The sequence below is a fragment of the Triturus cristatus genome, chromosome 7, assembly GCF_964204655.1.
Source record: "Triturus cristatus chromosome 7, aTriCri1.1, whole genome shotgun sequence".
Classification (NCBI taxonomy): domain Eukaryota; kingdom Metazoa; phylum Chordata; class Amphibia; order Caudata; family Salamandridae; genus Triturus; species Triturus cristatus.
In genome coordinates this window covers 1,067,219,017-1,067,232,263 of record NC_140590.1, presented here as the reverse complement: position 1 = coordinate 1,067,232,263, position 13,247 = coordinate 1,067,219,017, and the positions used below count along the sequence as shown (strand labels likewise).

Genomic DNA, 13,247 nt, shown 5'->3' with positions numbered 1-13,247 from the left:
GGCCTCGCCATAGGCCTGACCCTTCTGCGCACATTTGAACTCCATGCACAGTAGGGGTCGGCCGCCCACTTTGGCTTGGTGACTGGGCCTGTTCAAAGGCCTGTCTCTGTGGCAAACCCTCCTGGATACGGCTGAGGGTCATGCCTAGCACGTAGAGTAAAATTTCATAAAAGTTAAATAAGGAAAAAAAACACATTCATTGAAACACGAAAGGTTAAATTGAAGTTATGCTTAGCATTTGATTATACCATCTTTTAACATATGTTTAAAAAATCTCCCATATTGGCTTAACAAAAATTGTTAGTGGTTCTAGAATTCATTGCTGTGAGGTGGGTTACTTTCCTGAGGGTGGAGTAAAATATTTCCTGGGGCAGGACAGAGCATTGTGGTGGGTTTTTATTCCAGTATTCAATACAGTGTGATGGTTAGAATGTTTTTTTTCTTTTACACAAGATGTTGCTGGATGGTTCTGTGTAGTAAAATATTTGTTTCTGTAACACAGAAACAATATTACTTAGTGGATTTCAGGATTCATATTCTAGATACGGTTTTCAAGTATAGTCAAACTATTTCCACTGGAAAGGCAATACAGAGCTGAAGACTGTGGAGGTTCCAGTGTCTCGCCAGATTGGAAATGAACAGAGGAGTAGATGGACGTGATGGACCTTTTCTGGCCTCATTTTATTTAGTGATATGTTCCTCCGAGAAACCATGTTTAAAAAAAAAAGGTTGCTTGTTTTTGCAAACCCGATGACAAGGTCCGCAAACCCTTAAATGTCCACAGCACGTGGCCCTTAGACTGTGTACAGGGAGGGTTGGCCATATGCAACAGGTTAGATGCTTGGTCGGGCCAGACACTTCGATGCATGTTTGAAGGCCACACACAGTAGGGGTCGGCTGGCCACTTTGGGTTGGTGCAGGGCCTGTTCTAAGTCCTGCCCCTGTGACAAACCCTCCTGGATATGGCTGAGGGTCATGCCTAGCACTTAGGGTATACATTCACAGAATTAAAAGAATGAAAAAAACAAAAATTCATTGAAAAATGAAAGGTTGAAGTGAAGTTATGGTTAGCTTTTGATTACAACACCATAACATATGTTAAAAAACTCGCAAATTAGTTTAAAAAATAGAAAAGTAATGGTTGCAAAACAAAACATAAAAACCACTGAAAATCACCATTTACAGTGAACTCTGCCATCATTAACTCATACAAGAGATATGTAAAACAACTCGTATACAGGTAAAACTAATACAAAAAAATGTAATTCATAATTCTGAGAATGGTTTTACCCCTGTAATCATGGAATTTTTGCTTCTTAGACTACCTGATTCATGCACTTATGTTGAGAATGAGTCTCATTACCTGTGCCGGGTAGGGTGGGGGTGGGAGAGGGGTGGGTCACAAAATGTTGATTTCCTATTTTGATTCCCATTGGAAACTTTACTGTCCGATACACACACACAAAAAATCTGAATGGATTATACCAAATTTGGCAAAATGTTAGAACTTTACTCCGGAGATATGTTTACAATGTATTCTGATTTTGTCAGATAAGAAAATTGACGAGGGGCATTAAAATTAAGAGGTTTGCTCAGAATATTCTGGATGGAGGCAAAGTGGGGATAGAAATAAACAACAGCTTAGCCACCAGACCACATCTCTCCCTCTGAATAATTTTAACATGACTGGGATTCAGAACTTTCTATAAACCCAAAAGCCGAATTTATGTACAAATGTAGTCCAATAAAATGTGAAAAAAGCGTTGGGTAGAAGTGAGGGGATAGATATGGCACCCTTAGCCATAGTTCATGTTTGGGTGAGGCCCTCACTTGGTTTATAATCTGTTAAAAAAAGTAATACTTTTAAGATGTAATTTTTAATGCACTCTTTTTTACTTGCTTCTCAGTTGCTTTAGGTCGAAATCAGCCTTTGAAAAAGGAGAAGCCAAAGTGGAAGAGTGACTATCCCATGACGGACGGACAGCTGCGCAGCAAGAGGGATGAGTTCTGGGACACCGCGCCAGCCTTCGAGGGCCGCAAGGAGATCTGGGATGCACTCCGGGCTGCTGCGCATGCCTTCGAGAGCAACGATCATGAGCTGGCCCAGGCCATCCTGGACGGCGCGAACATCACTCTGCCACATGGTAGGAGTTCACATGGTCCTGGCCTCTGGCCTGGGCTGCAAGGGGTGGACATAGAAGTTAAAAGTGGACATGTATAACCTGTTCCCTTGGGCCACCTCAGACTGAAACCCAAAACCAAAGTTCACCCATGATTGTATAGTCTGGCCTAGTTTATACCTAGATGGGTTATTTTTGGTTTTCGGTTTTATCACGGTTATTTCAATTTGTAGGCTTTTTCTACAGTGCATACCATGAACCTTGTAGTGGCACATAACTGCACAATGTTTAGAGGTTAAGTACAGAGTGAGGCTGGCAGAGAGCAAGGTGAAGGGGAGAAGTATGGTGGTCTCCTGGGTTTGGGAGCCGGAGTGTGGCATCCAGCAAAATAAGAGCTAAGGCCGAGCTACCTTTAGTGTAGCACGTGCTATAGCAGTGGGGCTTAGGCATATGAGGGACCCAGTGCACTTAACTTACCACTGTCTGTCCGTATATATCGAGGGACGCTTGCATTGGAGCCCATGACTCCCCGTCAATGGCACTCAGACGAGGAGCGTTTTATGTTAGAGCAATGGCCCACTAGTTTAAAAACCGAGGCAAAGATACTCGGACGCACACAGCATGATCTGAATCCAAGATTTGAATGTAAGCTCCTTCTGTTTGTTTTTCAGCTTTCATTTCATTTCTTCAAAAAGTATTCATTTGCCCAACATTAAGAGCTTAATGTATCCCTGCATGTCACTACGCCTGTTCAGCTCCCTACATAAATAGTACTTCCTGCAGCATGGTGTCAACACAGGTACATTATGCAAGGAAGGCTAGCATTCAGTGATTTCACCAGTACACAGTCCTTCAGTCGGAGCAGTTTTGTAAATACTCCATCTGCCAGGGGCTGTGTTTGGTGCCTTGAAGCCATACTGGTTGTAGTGAGCTGAGACCATGGTAGTTCCTGCTTTGTTCTGACCTCAAAGGAACAAAGTTGGCGTATTTTTATAAAGCTACCTTGTAACAAAAGGCTATGGGTGCTATTTTTACCTTTGATAGGCAAAGGAGAATAATTTAGTCAGGCTTTCTATCTCACCCTCTCCTGGAACTGCTGCAGTAGGTTTCACCACAGTGGATTCCAAGTTCCTTCTAAGCCAAAACCTTAGAAACAAAGCATTGTTCATCCATCTCACCAGGGCTGTGTGAAGAAGTCAGCTAAGGAAAGATTGACGTCAACAGACTGTGTACATAAGACTCATTTCCCCTTGGCAGGCATCCATCCTCTTGATGGTGTACCTCTACTCCTGCCTCACACCCGCCAAGTATTTCCAGGTGGAACGGAGTACCAGCACTCGGTCTGCTCGTTCAGGCACAGCCCCACAGACATTGTTATTTTAGCCAAATGTCCTTCTCTTTCTGTTTAGTTTATTCCACTGGTCAGCACTTGAAAAAGCATCATTCTAAGAGGAAGCGTAACGCTGACATTGTGAGTGAAAAATGGGTAGTGATCCAAGATTGTGGAAATCTATAAAAATACTTTCACCCGGAGTTACAACTATTTGAGCACACATAAGATAGACATAGGTGTAGATAATGGTCTCTTGGCACATCTAAGGTCCAGATCCTTATTTAGAGAATTAGGATAAGCGGAAAAATCAATGCGTTTGTAGACGGCGAGCTTAACATTCATAGTTAGTTCTCCTCAAAAAGGCAGGGAGCACCTGCAAACTTGTAAGTTTGAGTATTCACCAACCATGTGCAGGTAGTTTCTCCACCAAGAAGCATATACAAACCTCCTCTTGGTAAGTGCAACAATAAATACGTGCCAAGGTATCTACCTCCGATGAAATATTTTCCCTTCGGAGTAACAAAAAGAAGTTACAATTGTTAATACATAACCTTTCGATGTTTTAAAGTTCCTCTTACGTATGTGAAATGCATGCCAGTACTCCTGAAAACTGCACCTGTCACAGGTTTCTAGCTGTGCTCTTGGATTTTGTTTGAGGATTCCAAATTAGCCGGGATTTTCTTCCCAATGTTGAAGTAATTTTAAGGTAGTAAACCTCTTTTTTGATATTCTCATTAAATCTGATTTCCAGCGAGAATTGAACTTTTGTTGATTCCACATTTATTTGCAGCACGTTTGTTTGGGGTGAAAGTGTCCTTTGCTAAAATTAACTGTAACGTTGGATTAAAACTAACCGGTTTCTGTTTTTTTAAAGCTGTTGCTCTTAAGGGCCTAAGTTTTTCCTTTATACTGTTTAAACCTAATGAGATTTGTTTGGCCAGTCTCTCAGTTGGACTAGATAGAGCTTCAGGTAGCTGTAGCGTGTGCCGTCTAGTATGCCTGGCGCATGGATTTAGATTAAATTGGACAGGAAAAACCACTACACAGCTCGGAGTTGGACTTGGTAGGAGTTTAGCTGGCTTGGACACCAGAGTGGACTCCAGGCCGTGGCTGCAGAGAGTGCAGTGCAGCAAGACTCAGCTAAACTCGCAACCAAACAGGCTCAATGGCTGACTCACTTTAGCAACTTTAATGCTTGTATATGTCAGTGAGCCGCGTCATCACACAGACCTAAGATTTTATGTTTTGAAGATCAACAACATTGTCATTCGTTACGATAGTAGGTGTTACTATTTGAGTACCTGAAGACAATTTGGTGTGCAGTATGCACTTATAAATAGTTATTATCGTAAAATTATAGGTCAGCTTTGTGACCCCATTAACCAAAATCAATAATATAGGGGAGTTCATTTAGATACGCTTACTCAAAAGAACTGGATCATATTGCTTCTTGATTCGTTGCGTACGTATGGCACACCAAAAATAGTTCACAAAAGTTGACTGGGGAATGCTTGCAAGTGGCATAAACCAAAGGCGATTTCTCTGGGTACCATTCTAACCCATCGTTTCTCCCCTCCTGTGCCACGCTAGACAGAAGTCTGCTTTATGCAAATATGTGGTGACCCTGCTCATTGTGGGAATAGTCTATCCTGAACTGTCATGCAAGACGCCCTCCAGAAGGGAGCAAAAGCAACCCCCAGTTAGGGTTTGTCCTCGCCAGTGAGCTATAGCTTGGATGCGGTGATCAAAGAACCCATATCTGGGCACACTGTCTCTACTTTAGTGAAAATGTGATGCCCTTGTTATAGTGTTGTAGGGTATCACCAAAGATTTCTCTATGAAGGTTAAGTCTTGCAAAGCTTGTTGACTGTTTACAAATATGGAGAAGTTAGATGCATATTGTCTTATGTTCTGTAGAAATGGGATGTGCAGCTTGTCGGTTTCTTCAGATTCCTAGGTAGTACTCATTTACGTGTGGCTTCACGGTTGATTTTTCCCTTGTATTACAGCTATGACCAGTTGCTGGATTGTGTGTTGTCAGTCTCTTTAGGGTACAATTCAGTGGTGACCTAGTGTGCCTGTAGTATATTACAGTTTGGCATTTTAGTTTCCCTAAGATGCAGTCTAATGAGGCTGTTGGAGACCCTAGGGTGCATTAGTGTGGTTGGTTATTCTTAGGATGCACTGAAATGTGGTACGTTAGTGCCTTCAGAGCCCAGTACAGTGTAGTGGACAAAAGTCTCCAGGATACAGTTTAGTGGGTTGATGGCCCTGGAAGTGATATGTTAGTGGTTCTAAAATTCATTGCTGTGAGGTGGGTTACTTTCCTGAGGGTGGAGTAAAATGTATCCTATGGGGCAGGACAGAGCATTGCAGTGGGTTTTTATTCTAGTCCTCAGCACAGTGTGCTGGTTAAAATGTGTTTTTTTTTTTTTTTTTTTACACAAGATGTTGTATCTGGATGGTAGTTCTTGGTAATAAAATATTTGTTTCTGTAACACCAGTCGGCTGTTTTCCTGAGGCATGGTAGGATCATGGGGGGCGTGCTACCTTGAAGAAAGTATAGCTACAAGAGACTCCCACCCAGAAAAGACTATGAGGCAAATGGCCCCCTGAAACCAGATATCTATTCCTGGTGATTGCTTAACGAAAGGTAGCTCCTCTGATTCTTTGCATGTATCCTTCACTATAGATTTTAGTGTAGGGATACACATCCCTAGCCCTGACTAATGCTAGAGACCTTGTTTAGGCTTTTAGTGATAAGGGCAGAAACATGTTGGCATAAAAACTCAGGGCTACGTAAGGGTCATAGTAGCCCATTACATCCTCTGAGATTACCGCTTGGTATTTTAGTCAAGCCTAGGATACCACCTGAATAAAGGATACTTTTTGGTATAGCCTAAGATTATTTTTTTTTTACATTGCACTGGATTCAAGTATTTAATCCAGAGAAAAAAATAATTTCAAAGGACTCCGCAGGTCGGCTCCCACCTGGGGTCAAGTCCACCCTGGTAGTACCATCTGACCAGGGTGGGACGAGGTGGCAAATTATGAAGTATGTCACATTACATGAGTGAGCCTACCTAGTCCAATTATTGGAATTACCCACACTTTTGTAGGGACACTAGCACTAGGATGGCAGGACCACTCAAATCAGCAAAAAAGTGATTTGTCCCCAAACATAACCAGAGGGTATCGCTCCATTTTTTTGTGTTTTTATGGTGTAAAATGTATCCTATGGGGGCAGGACAGAGCATTGCAGTGGGTTTATATTCTAGTATTCAGTACAGAATCATGGTTATGTTTTTTTACTTTTACACAAGATGTTGTTTCTGGATGGTAGTTCTGTTGTTTCTGAATTGTAGTTGTGTGTAGTAAAATATTTGTTTCTGTAACACAGAAACGATATAACTTAGTGGCTTCCTGGATTAAAAATCTAGCTAGGGTTTTTAAGGATAATCAGTCAATTTCCACTGGAAATCCAGTACAGAGCTGAAGACTGGGGAGGTTTCCGTGTCTCACTAGATTGGAAATGAACAGAGGAATAGTTGGACATGGTGTACCTTTTCTGTTCTCATTGTATTTAGTTATATGTTTCTCCCAGAAACCATGTTAATTAGTTGCTTGTTTTTACTGCATTTTCTAGTTCCATCTTATTTTCTCTTGAACATGTACATGCTAAGGCACATTTTTTTTTTTTTTTTTTTTGCTTACGTGCTTTTGGCTTACAAATCTGAATATTCCTTCCCGCGGAGTCCTCTGCGCTTGAATAATCTCCAGGCCCCAGTCTGGATCTGGCAACCTTAGCAATAGCTCCCCTATGGCACTAGTCCCCTTAGTGACTCCAGCTCCTGCTCTACCAACCATTGTATACATAAGGCACCACCCGCTTTCCCGCTTTGTGACACCAGTTGATTTTTTGGGGATCTGTATTCTTCAGAAGCAAATCCAGAGTTCCATCCTTTGACTTTCAGTGTTTTCTATAAAAATTGCCTATAGGACTGTACTTCCTCTGTATTTCCCCCTCTTCCTTAGTGACTGGTTCATGTCCCCATCAAAGATTTCAGGATTTATACAGTGGCCTTCCAGCAGGAAGCTTGTGCCACATGACATTTGCAGGTTATGTTACCGCGGTTAGAACAGAGGCTGGAAAAGCTGTTTGTGGGTAAGGTTTATCAGGAGAGTCGTCCTACTCCCATTTGCTTCTAAGTAAGTCAGACTTAAAAGGAGACGTCAGTAGATCTCGCAGTAAATATCTTTGTCAGTGTCACAAGGATGGTTTTCTTCCTCTTCCAGGAAGCACTCCTGTCTGAAGATGGGTCCTGGAACCAAACATGTCATTTTCTAACAATGGAACAAGCTTCATTTTGGCCCAATGGGAAACCCTGCTAGCCATGTCTGGGGTAGAAGGGTGATTTCTCATATATACAGGGCATTGAGGGAGGATGCTCCTCTGTCTGAGCTCTCTGTGCAGTGTAAATGGCATGAGAATCTAGAGGCGCACCTGTCGATGAGAGAGTGGGAGGGGATAAATGAGGGAGTAAAAGCTTCATCTGCCAACGTGTGTCTTAAATTGCTGCAATACAATGTGATTCATCAGGTTTAACTTTCCCCCAGTAGACTGCATGCTATGAACCCTGAGCGCTCCTCTGGGTGCCCCCTTGCAGTAGGCAGGCAGCGAATTTCCTGCACATGATCTGGAGGTGTCCAAAGATAAACAAATAATAGCAGGCAGTTCTCGCGAAGCTGAACGCAGCCGCGGGGTGGGGGGAATACGAGGAAGGTAGGGCCAAGCCTGTTGGGACACATTCCTATTAGGAAAAAGCCGAAATTAAGCACAACATTTCTTTTTCTGGGCCGGCGCTGTCAAAATGTAGAATAGCAATACGGTGGCTGTTGCCGAAAGCGCCAAAAGCACCGAAAGTTGCTGTTTGGCTGAAGGATATGGCTGAGTGGAGGAGCACTGAAGGGAGCCACATGAGCAAGACGCGCAAGTATGATGAACTGGTGGATGACTTGAGGGCTTGGGCGGCGATGCTCTCTGAGTTGCTGACACAGCCAGATGAGTTGCCTTCATAGTAAACTGAGTGACTTAGGACGAGGGCTAGCTGTGGTTACAATGGAAACTCTGCAGTGACTTTCAGCTTGTGCTTTCTAGATGCCCTGCTTACATTGTTGCCCTCAGAGATATATATATATATATATCTCAGAGGGGAAGGGTTGGGGGGCGGGGGGGAACCATAAGAGAGGTTTTCCTTGATACTGAAAAAGGGATGTGATGCAATTTGTCAATATTGGTAATGTGCTTTTGGAAATGGTAATAAAAATCTATACCGAAAAAAAAGCTTCATTTTGGAGCCAGTATCTGTGCATCAGAAACTGCGGCAGAATAATTTGCAGCGCAGCAGCTTTCCAGTTGGTTGCTTTTAAGCATGTGGTTTGCAGCAAGATGAGTCCTCCTTTCTCTGTCACGCCTCCAGCTGGTAATGGTGTTGAACCCTACAACTCAGCACTCCCAGTGGCTGATGTACCAGAGCCATTCAATCCCACCTGGAGCAGCCAACACTGCATTCTCAACTCTTACTATTCTGCCAATTGGACAGCTACTGCATAATGAGTTGTAGAAGTGAGATATTTTGTCTGTCTCACTGGTGCAGGGATACCCTTAGTCTACGGGTTCACAAAATGAGGATCAACACTGGAGTGGAACAAAACACAAGTTTATTATATCTCATGAGCGGGCTCCGTCATACAGACACTGCAAGTGTCTGAGAGGGAACTGATAAGCATGGTTTCAAACCTATTTTTATACAAATTTGGTACAGTAAGACAAGCACTTAAACCCCTTTGTCATTGTCACATAATGCTTACACAACCCCTTTTGGCAATTTTACTTAATGCGTACATGCTGAACTGTTGAATCCCGTTAAACCTCCTCCCACGTCGCTTTCATAGATGGGCAGGGGTGTGTACAGGCATTTGTGGGCTTACAGATTAGACATCGGTGTGCTTGGGCCTCTCGGCAGGACAGGGCTCCTTACTGTGTCACGCAAGCATTATCAGCACAACCAGCTTTGAGTGAACACGTAACTTCTGACTTTGCAAAAGGTCCCCGCAGAAACACAAAATGGAGGCTGGTAGACCAAATGGAAGAGAAGTAGAGGCTAACTTAACAGAATAAATTTTTTACCGTTCAACAGTCCCTCCTTTTAGACTCTACTACACACATTTTGGCAAATTAAATAACAAATATATATTCTAGATACATAAAACTTCATGAATACAGAAAGCATAAAAGAGAACAAACTAATATACTGTGTGATATAATCACCATGACCACCATATTCCTTCACTTCTAAATCTGATCCTTTTGCCTGTTGGTTACCATCATCATCTGGATAACTTGCTATATCAGTCAGTGGGGTAGATTTAAAAAAAAAAAAAGAGTAACAAAGTTTGGGACAATCAAACAACGTTTTCACCTCAACAGACTCCAAGCCACTTGCAGTTCGAGGATAACTATAGCAATGAAAAATCAGTGTAACAAGTACTTCAAGAAAGGTCATCCACAGGTTCATCTGCAACAGCCTTAAGGATCGTTAAATAGATTGGGCCAACTGGTGGAAAGTTCAAAATCTATTTCCAATCCTGGACAAAGTAATGCATACAGGGATAGTCTCAGCAGTTTTCTGCATCACAAATCTTCTTATTCTATCCATTCAAAGATTATTTTCTCTTCAGCTCTTGACAGTTCTTAATTATTCTTTTCAGCGTTTGTTGACTTTGTCAGCTTGCCATCAGGGTAACTCATACAGTTCAAGCCTTGCATTACACTGTTCATTTCAGTGTGGCATTCTTCACTTTTTTCATGCAATTTGATCACTCAGGTGCTGAGAAACTTCGACAGAGCACCATCAATCCTTTGCACGTTTTCAATCCAAGATTTTCACTTTTATTTTCACTTTGATCAGTTTCAGACGTTTCAGCTATGGGTGCAAATGATTTTTCAAGGGAACACTGCAGACATTTTGGATACCCTTTCAGTCAGCTTTTTCCTACCTCCACTCGTAGGCCCACAGCACTAATTTTTCCTTCAGAGTCTGCACCTGACTCATTCACCGCTTTCATCCGAGTCAGTTTTCACTTTCTGCTTTTCCAGTGCAGTTTGCTTTAGTGGACGCGTGTTGAGATTGACAGCTGCAAAATAATTAAGTCTGGGTGAGAGGCCCTGCGTTAATTTCCTGCACACCGCTTGCACTCTTTTTAAATTGCTCATCTGCACTTTACAGTTTTAAAACTTTGTAAATATTGTGTTTACCTGTTTTTTATCTGCCGCCTGCACCTCGGTCCACCACGGGGCTCCCTGATTGATGTGGAGGGTGCAGGCAGATAGTCTGTTCTTTGTGGCTGTTGAGGGCGGAGCGCCGCGACCAGCGCCGCGCTCGCAGCCCATATCTGCCACATGCCTCCACGGTCGCGCAGCAGACGCGCGCAGCGGGCGTGCCTAAGGCAAGCCCGTCTGCGCCCGTCCGCGGCCGGCCGGGGCCAGGGGCCACACACTATGCCCGCGCCATCTGTTACCCTGCTTCTGAGTTATACTCCCTCCAGGGCTCTTGGGCCATTGACCCCTCCACCACTAACACATTGGGCAAACTGGGGATTCTAGCATTTAAGGATCCTGCCACTAAATTACCCACTATCCTTCCTGCACTTAAGCCTACAACTCTCCCTCTTGGCCCCTACATCAACTCAAAACTTTCGACACCCCCTAGCTGCCCAAGACTGGACAATCTGTCCATCTACTATCTTAACACACGTTCGATGGTCAAACATCAATTAGAGATCTTCTATCTCCTAGATACCATCAAACCTGACATGCTTCTCCTGTCAGAAACTTGGCTCACAGACGACTCCACCCCTGACATCTTGGCAGCTATTCCTGAGAACTACTACATTCTCCAGTCCAATAGGCTGAGGGAAAAAACAGGGGGTGGAGTTGCTGCTATAATATCGCAGTTACATAAATTTACCTCCTTGACTGCATTGCCCATTCCCCTCGTTGATAGCCTTCTTCTTAAGTTCGATTCCAACCTCTACTCTTTTATTTGTGCGCTTTTATACAGGCCCCCTCTCCATATGCCCACTTTTTCGCAGTCATTTGGTAACTTAATAGCGGAATTGGTCATTAATTACGCCAGAGTGCTGATCATCGGCGATTTTAACTATTGGCCTCATGATGCACGGGAAAGCCCATGCTCGGCGGAATTCACTGAACTATTGACTGGTTTGAACTACTCTCAGCACATCAAGGTAGCTACACATATAAAAGGACACACCCTTGATCAGGTTTGGACATCCAATCTTGGGGTAGTCGACCTCCAAATTCTCCCCTGCACTTGGTTTGACCACTACGCTATTTCCTTTTACCCCCCCGGTCATAGTCCTCCCCTCTGACACTGCCAAGGTCAGGAACTGGAGCCGGATCGATCCCTCAGCACTGTGTACCACTCTAACCTCCCCTATGCTCCATAACCTCATGCTTAACGACCGTACTGTTTCCCCGCACACTCAAGTGGAAGACATCAATGCCTGGCTAGCTTCGGCTAGGGACAAACTAGCCCCATTGAAGAAAATCAGTAACCTGAGGTCCCACGATGCTGGTTTACCACTGACCTAAAGGGAAAAAAATTAGCCCTACGCCAACTCGAGCGGAAGTGGAGACTAGATTACTGCCCTCTGAAAAAGGCAACCTTCAACATGGCTCTGAAAGACTATAAAAACGCCATTCTCCTAGCCAAATCTGAATACTTCTTGTCAAAAATCCTCGCGTCCACGAACAAAGCTAAAGACATTTTCTCCATCGTGGATGAACTTGTCAAACCTGACCGCGTTACCGCTAAACCCATCCCCTCTCAGTCCCTATGTGATTCTCTTAACTCCTATTTTACTGATAAAATCAATCTCAATAAAGCCAGTATCCCTAAGGTTACCCCACCCCCAGTTTCTGATTGTCTCTATCAGAATCCCCATCGTTTTGACCTAATACCACCTATTACCCAGGAGATCTTTTTCTCCCTCCTCACTCAGGTGCGCTCCGGCTCCCCTACGGATAGCTGTCCCCCTCACATCACTCGGGAAGCCTTTCTTCACTTCCCTGAACCCGCCCTATCGCTTCTAAACAGATCCCTCACGGAGGGTATAGTCCCCAATCTCTTCAAGAGCGCAGAAGCTGTACCTATCCTAAAAAAACCCGGCTCTGATCCCCTGACACTCAGCAATTTCCACCCTATATCGCTCCTACCTTTTCTTGGTAAACTCCTGGAGGCCCATGTCGCCAAGTGCTTGAGCACCTTTGTCGAGCACACCAATTACCTTGACTCACATCAAGCAGGCTTCAGACCCAAACACTCTACCGAGTCTATTCTCCTGGCAGTCCTCGACGAACTTAGGAACATCTCGCAGGCCCTTGTGCTCCTGGATTTGTCGGCGGCTTTCGATACCGTCGACCACGATTTACTGGTCGATCGGGTTGATAGTGCCTGGATCAGGGGGCTCCCTCTGAAGTGGATCTCCTCTTTTCTTAGCGACCGCTATCAAGCAGTTCGCCTTGCTAATTTCACCTCGGAAAAGAGAAGATTGTCCTGTGGTGTGCCGCAGGGCTCCTCCCTTTCCCCTCTCCTTTTCAACCTATACATCTTTCCTCTGATCTTTGCCCTCCGCAAGAGAGAAGTCGTCACTTTCAACTATGCCGATGACCTTCAGCTAGTCTTCACCATTGACTCTTCTCCCTCCTC

The 13,247-nt window shown here is 43.9% G+C and overlaps 1 protein-coding gene across 1 annotated transcript in view; it reads left to right on the top strand.

The window, feature by feature from the left end:
- Positions 1-13,247, top strand: part of UBTD2 (ubiquitin domain containing 2) — a 298,297-nt gene that overhangs the window by 177,971 nt on the left and 107,079 nt on the right. The window contains exon 2 of the mRNA XM_085618155.1: positions 1,908-2,144. Coding sequence (XP_085474281.1) covers positions 1,908-2,144 — 237 coding nt within the window. The remainder of the gene's footprint in view (positions 1-1,907; positions 2,145-13,247) is intronic.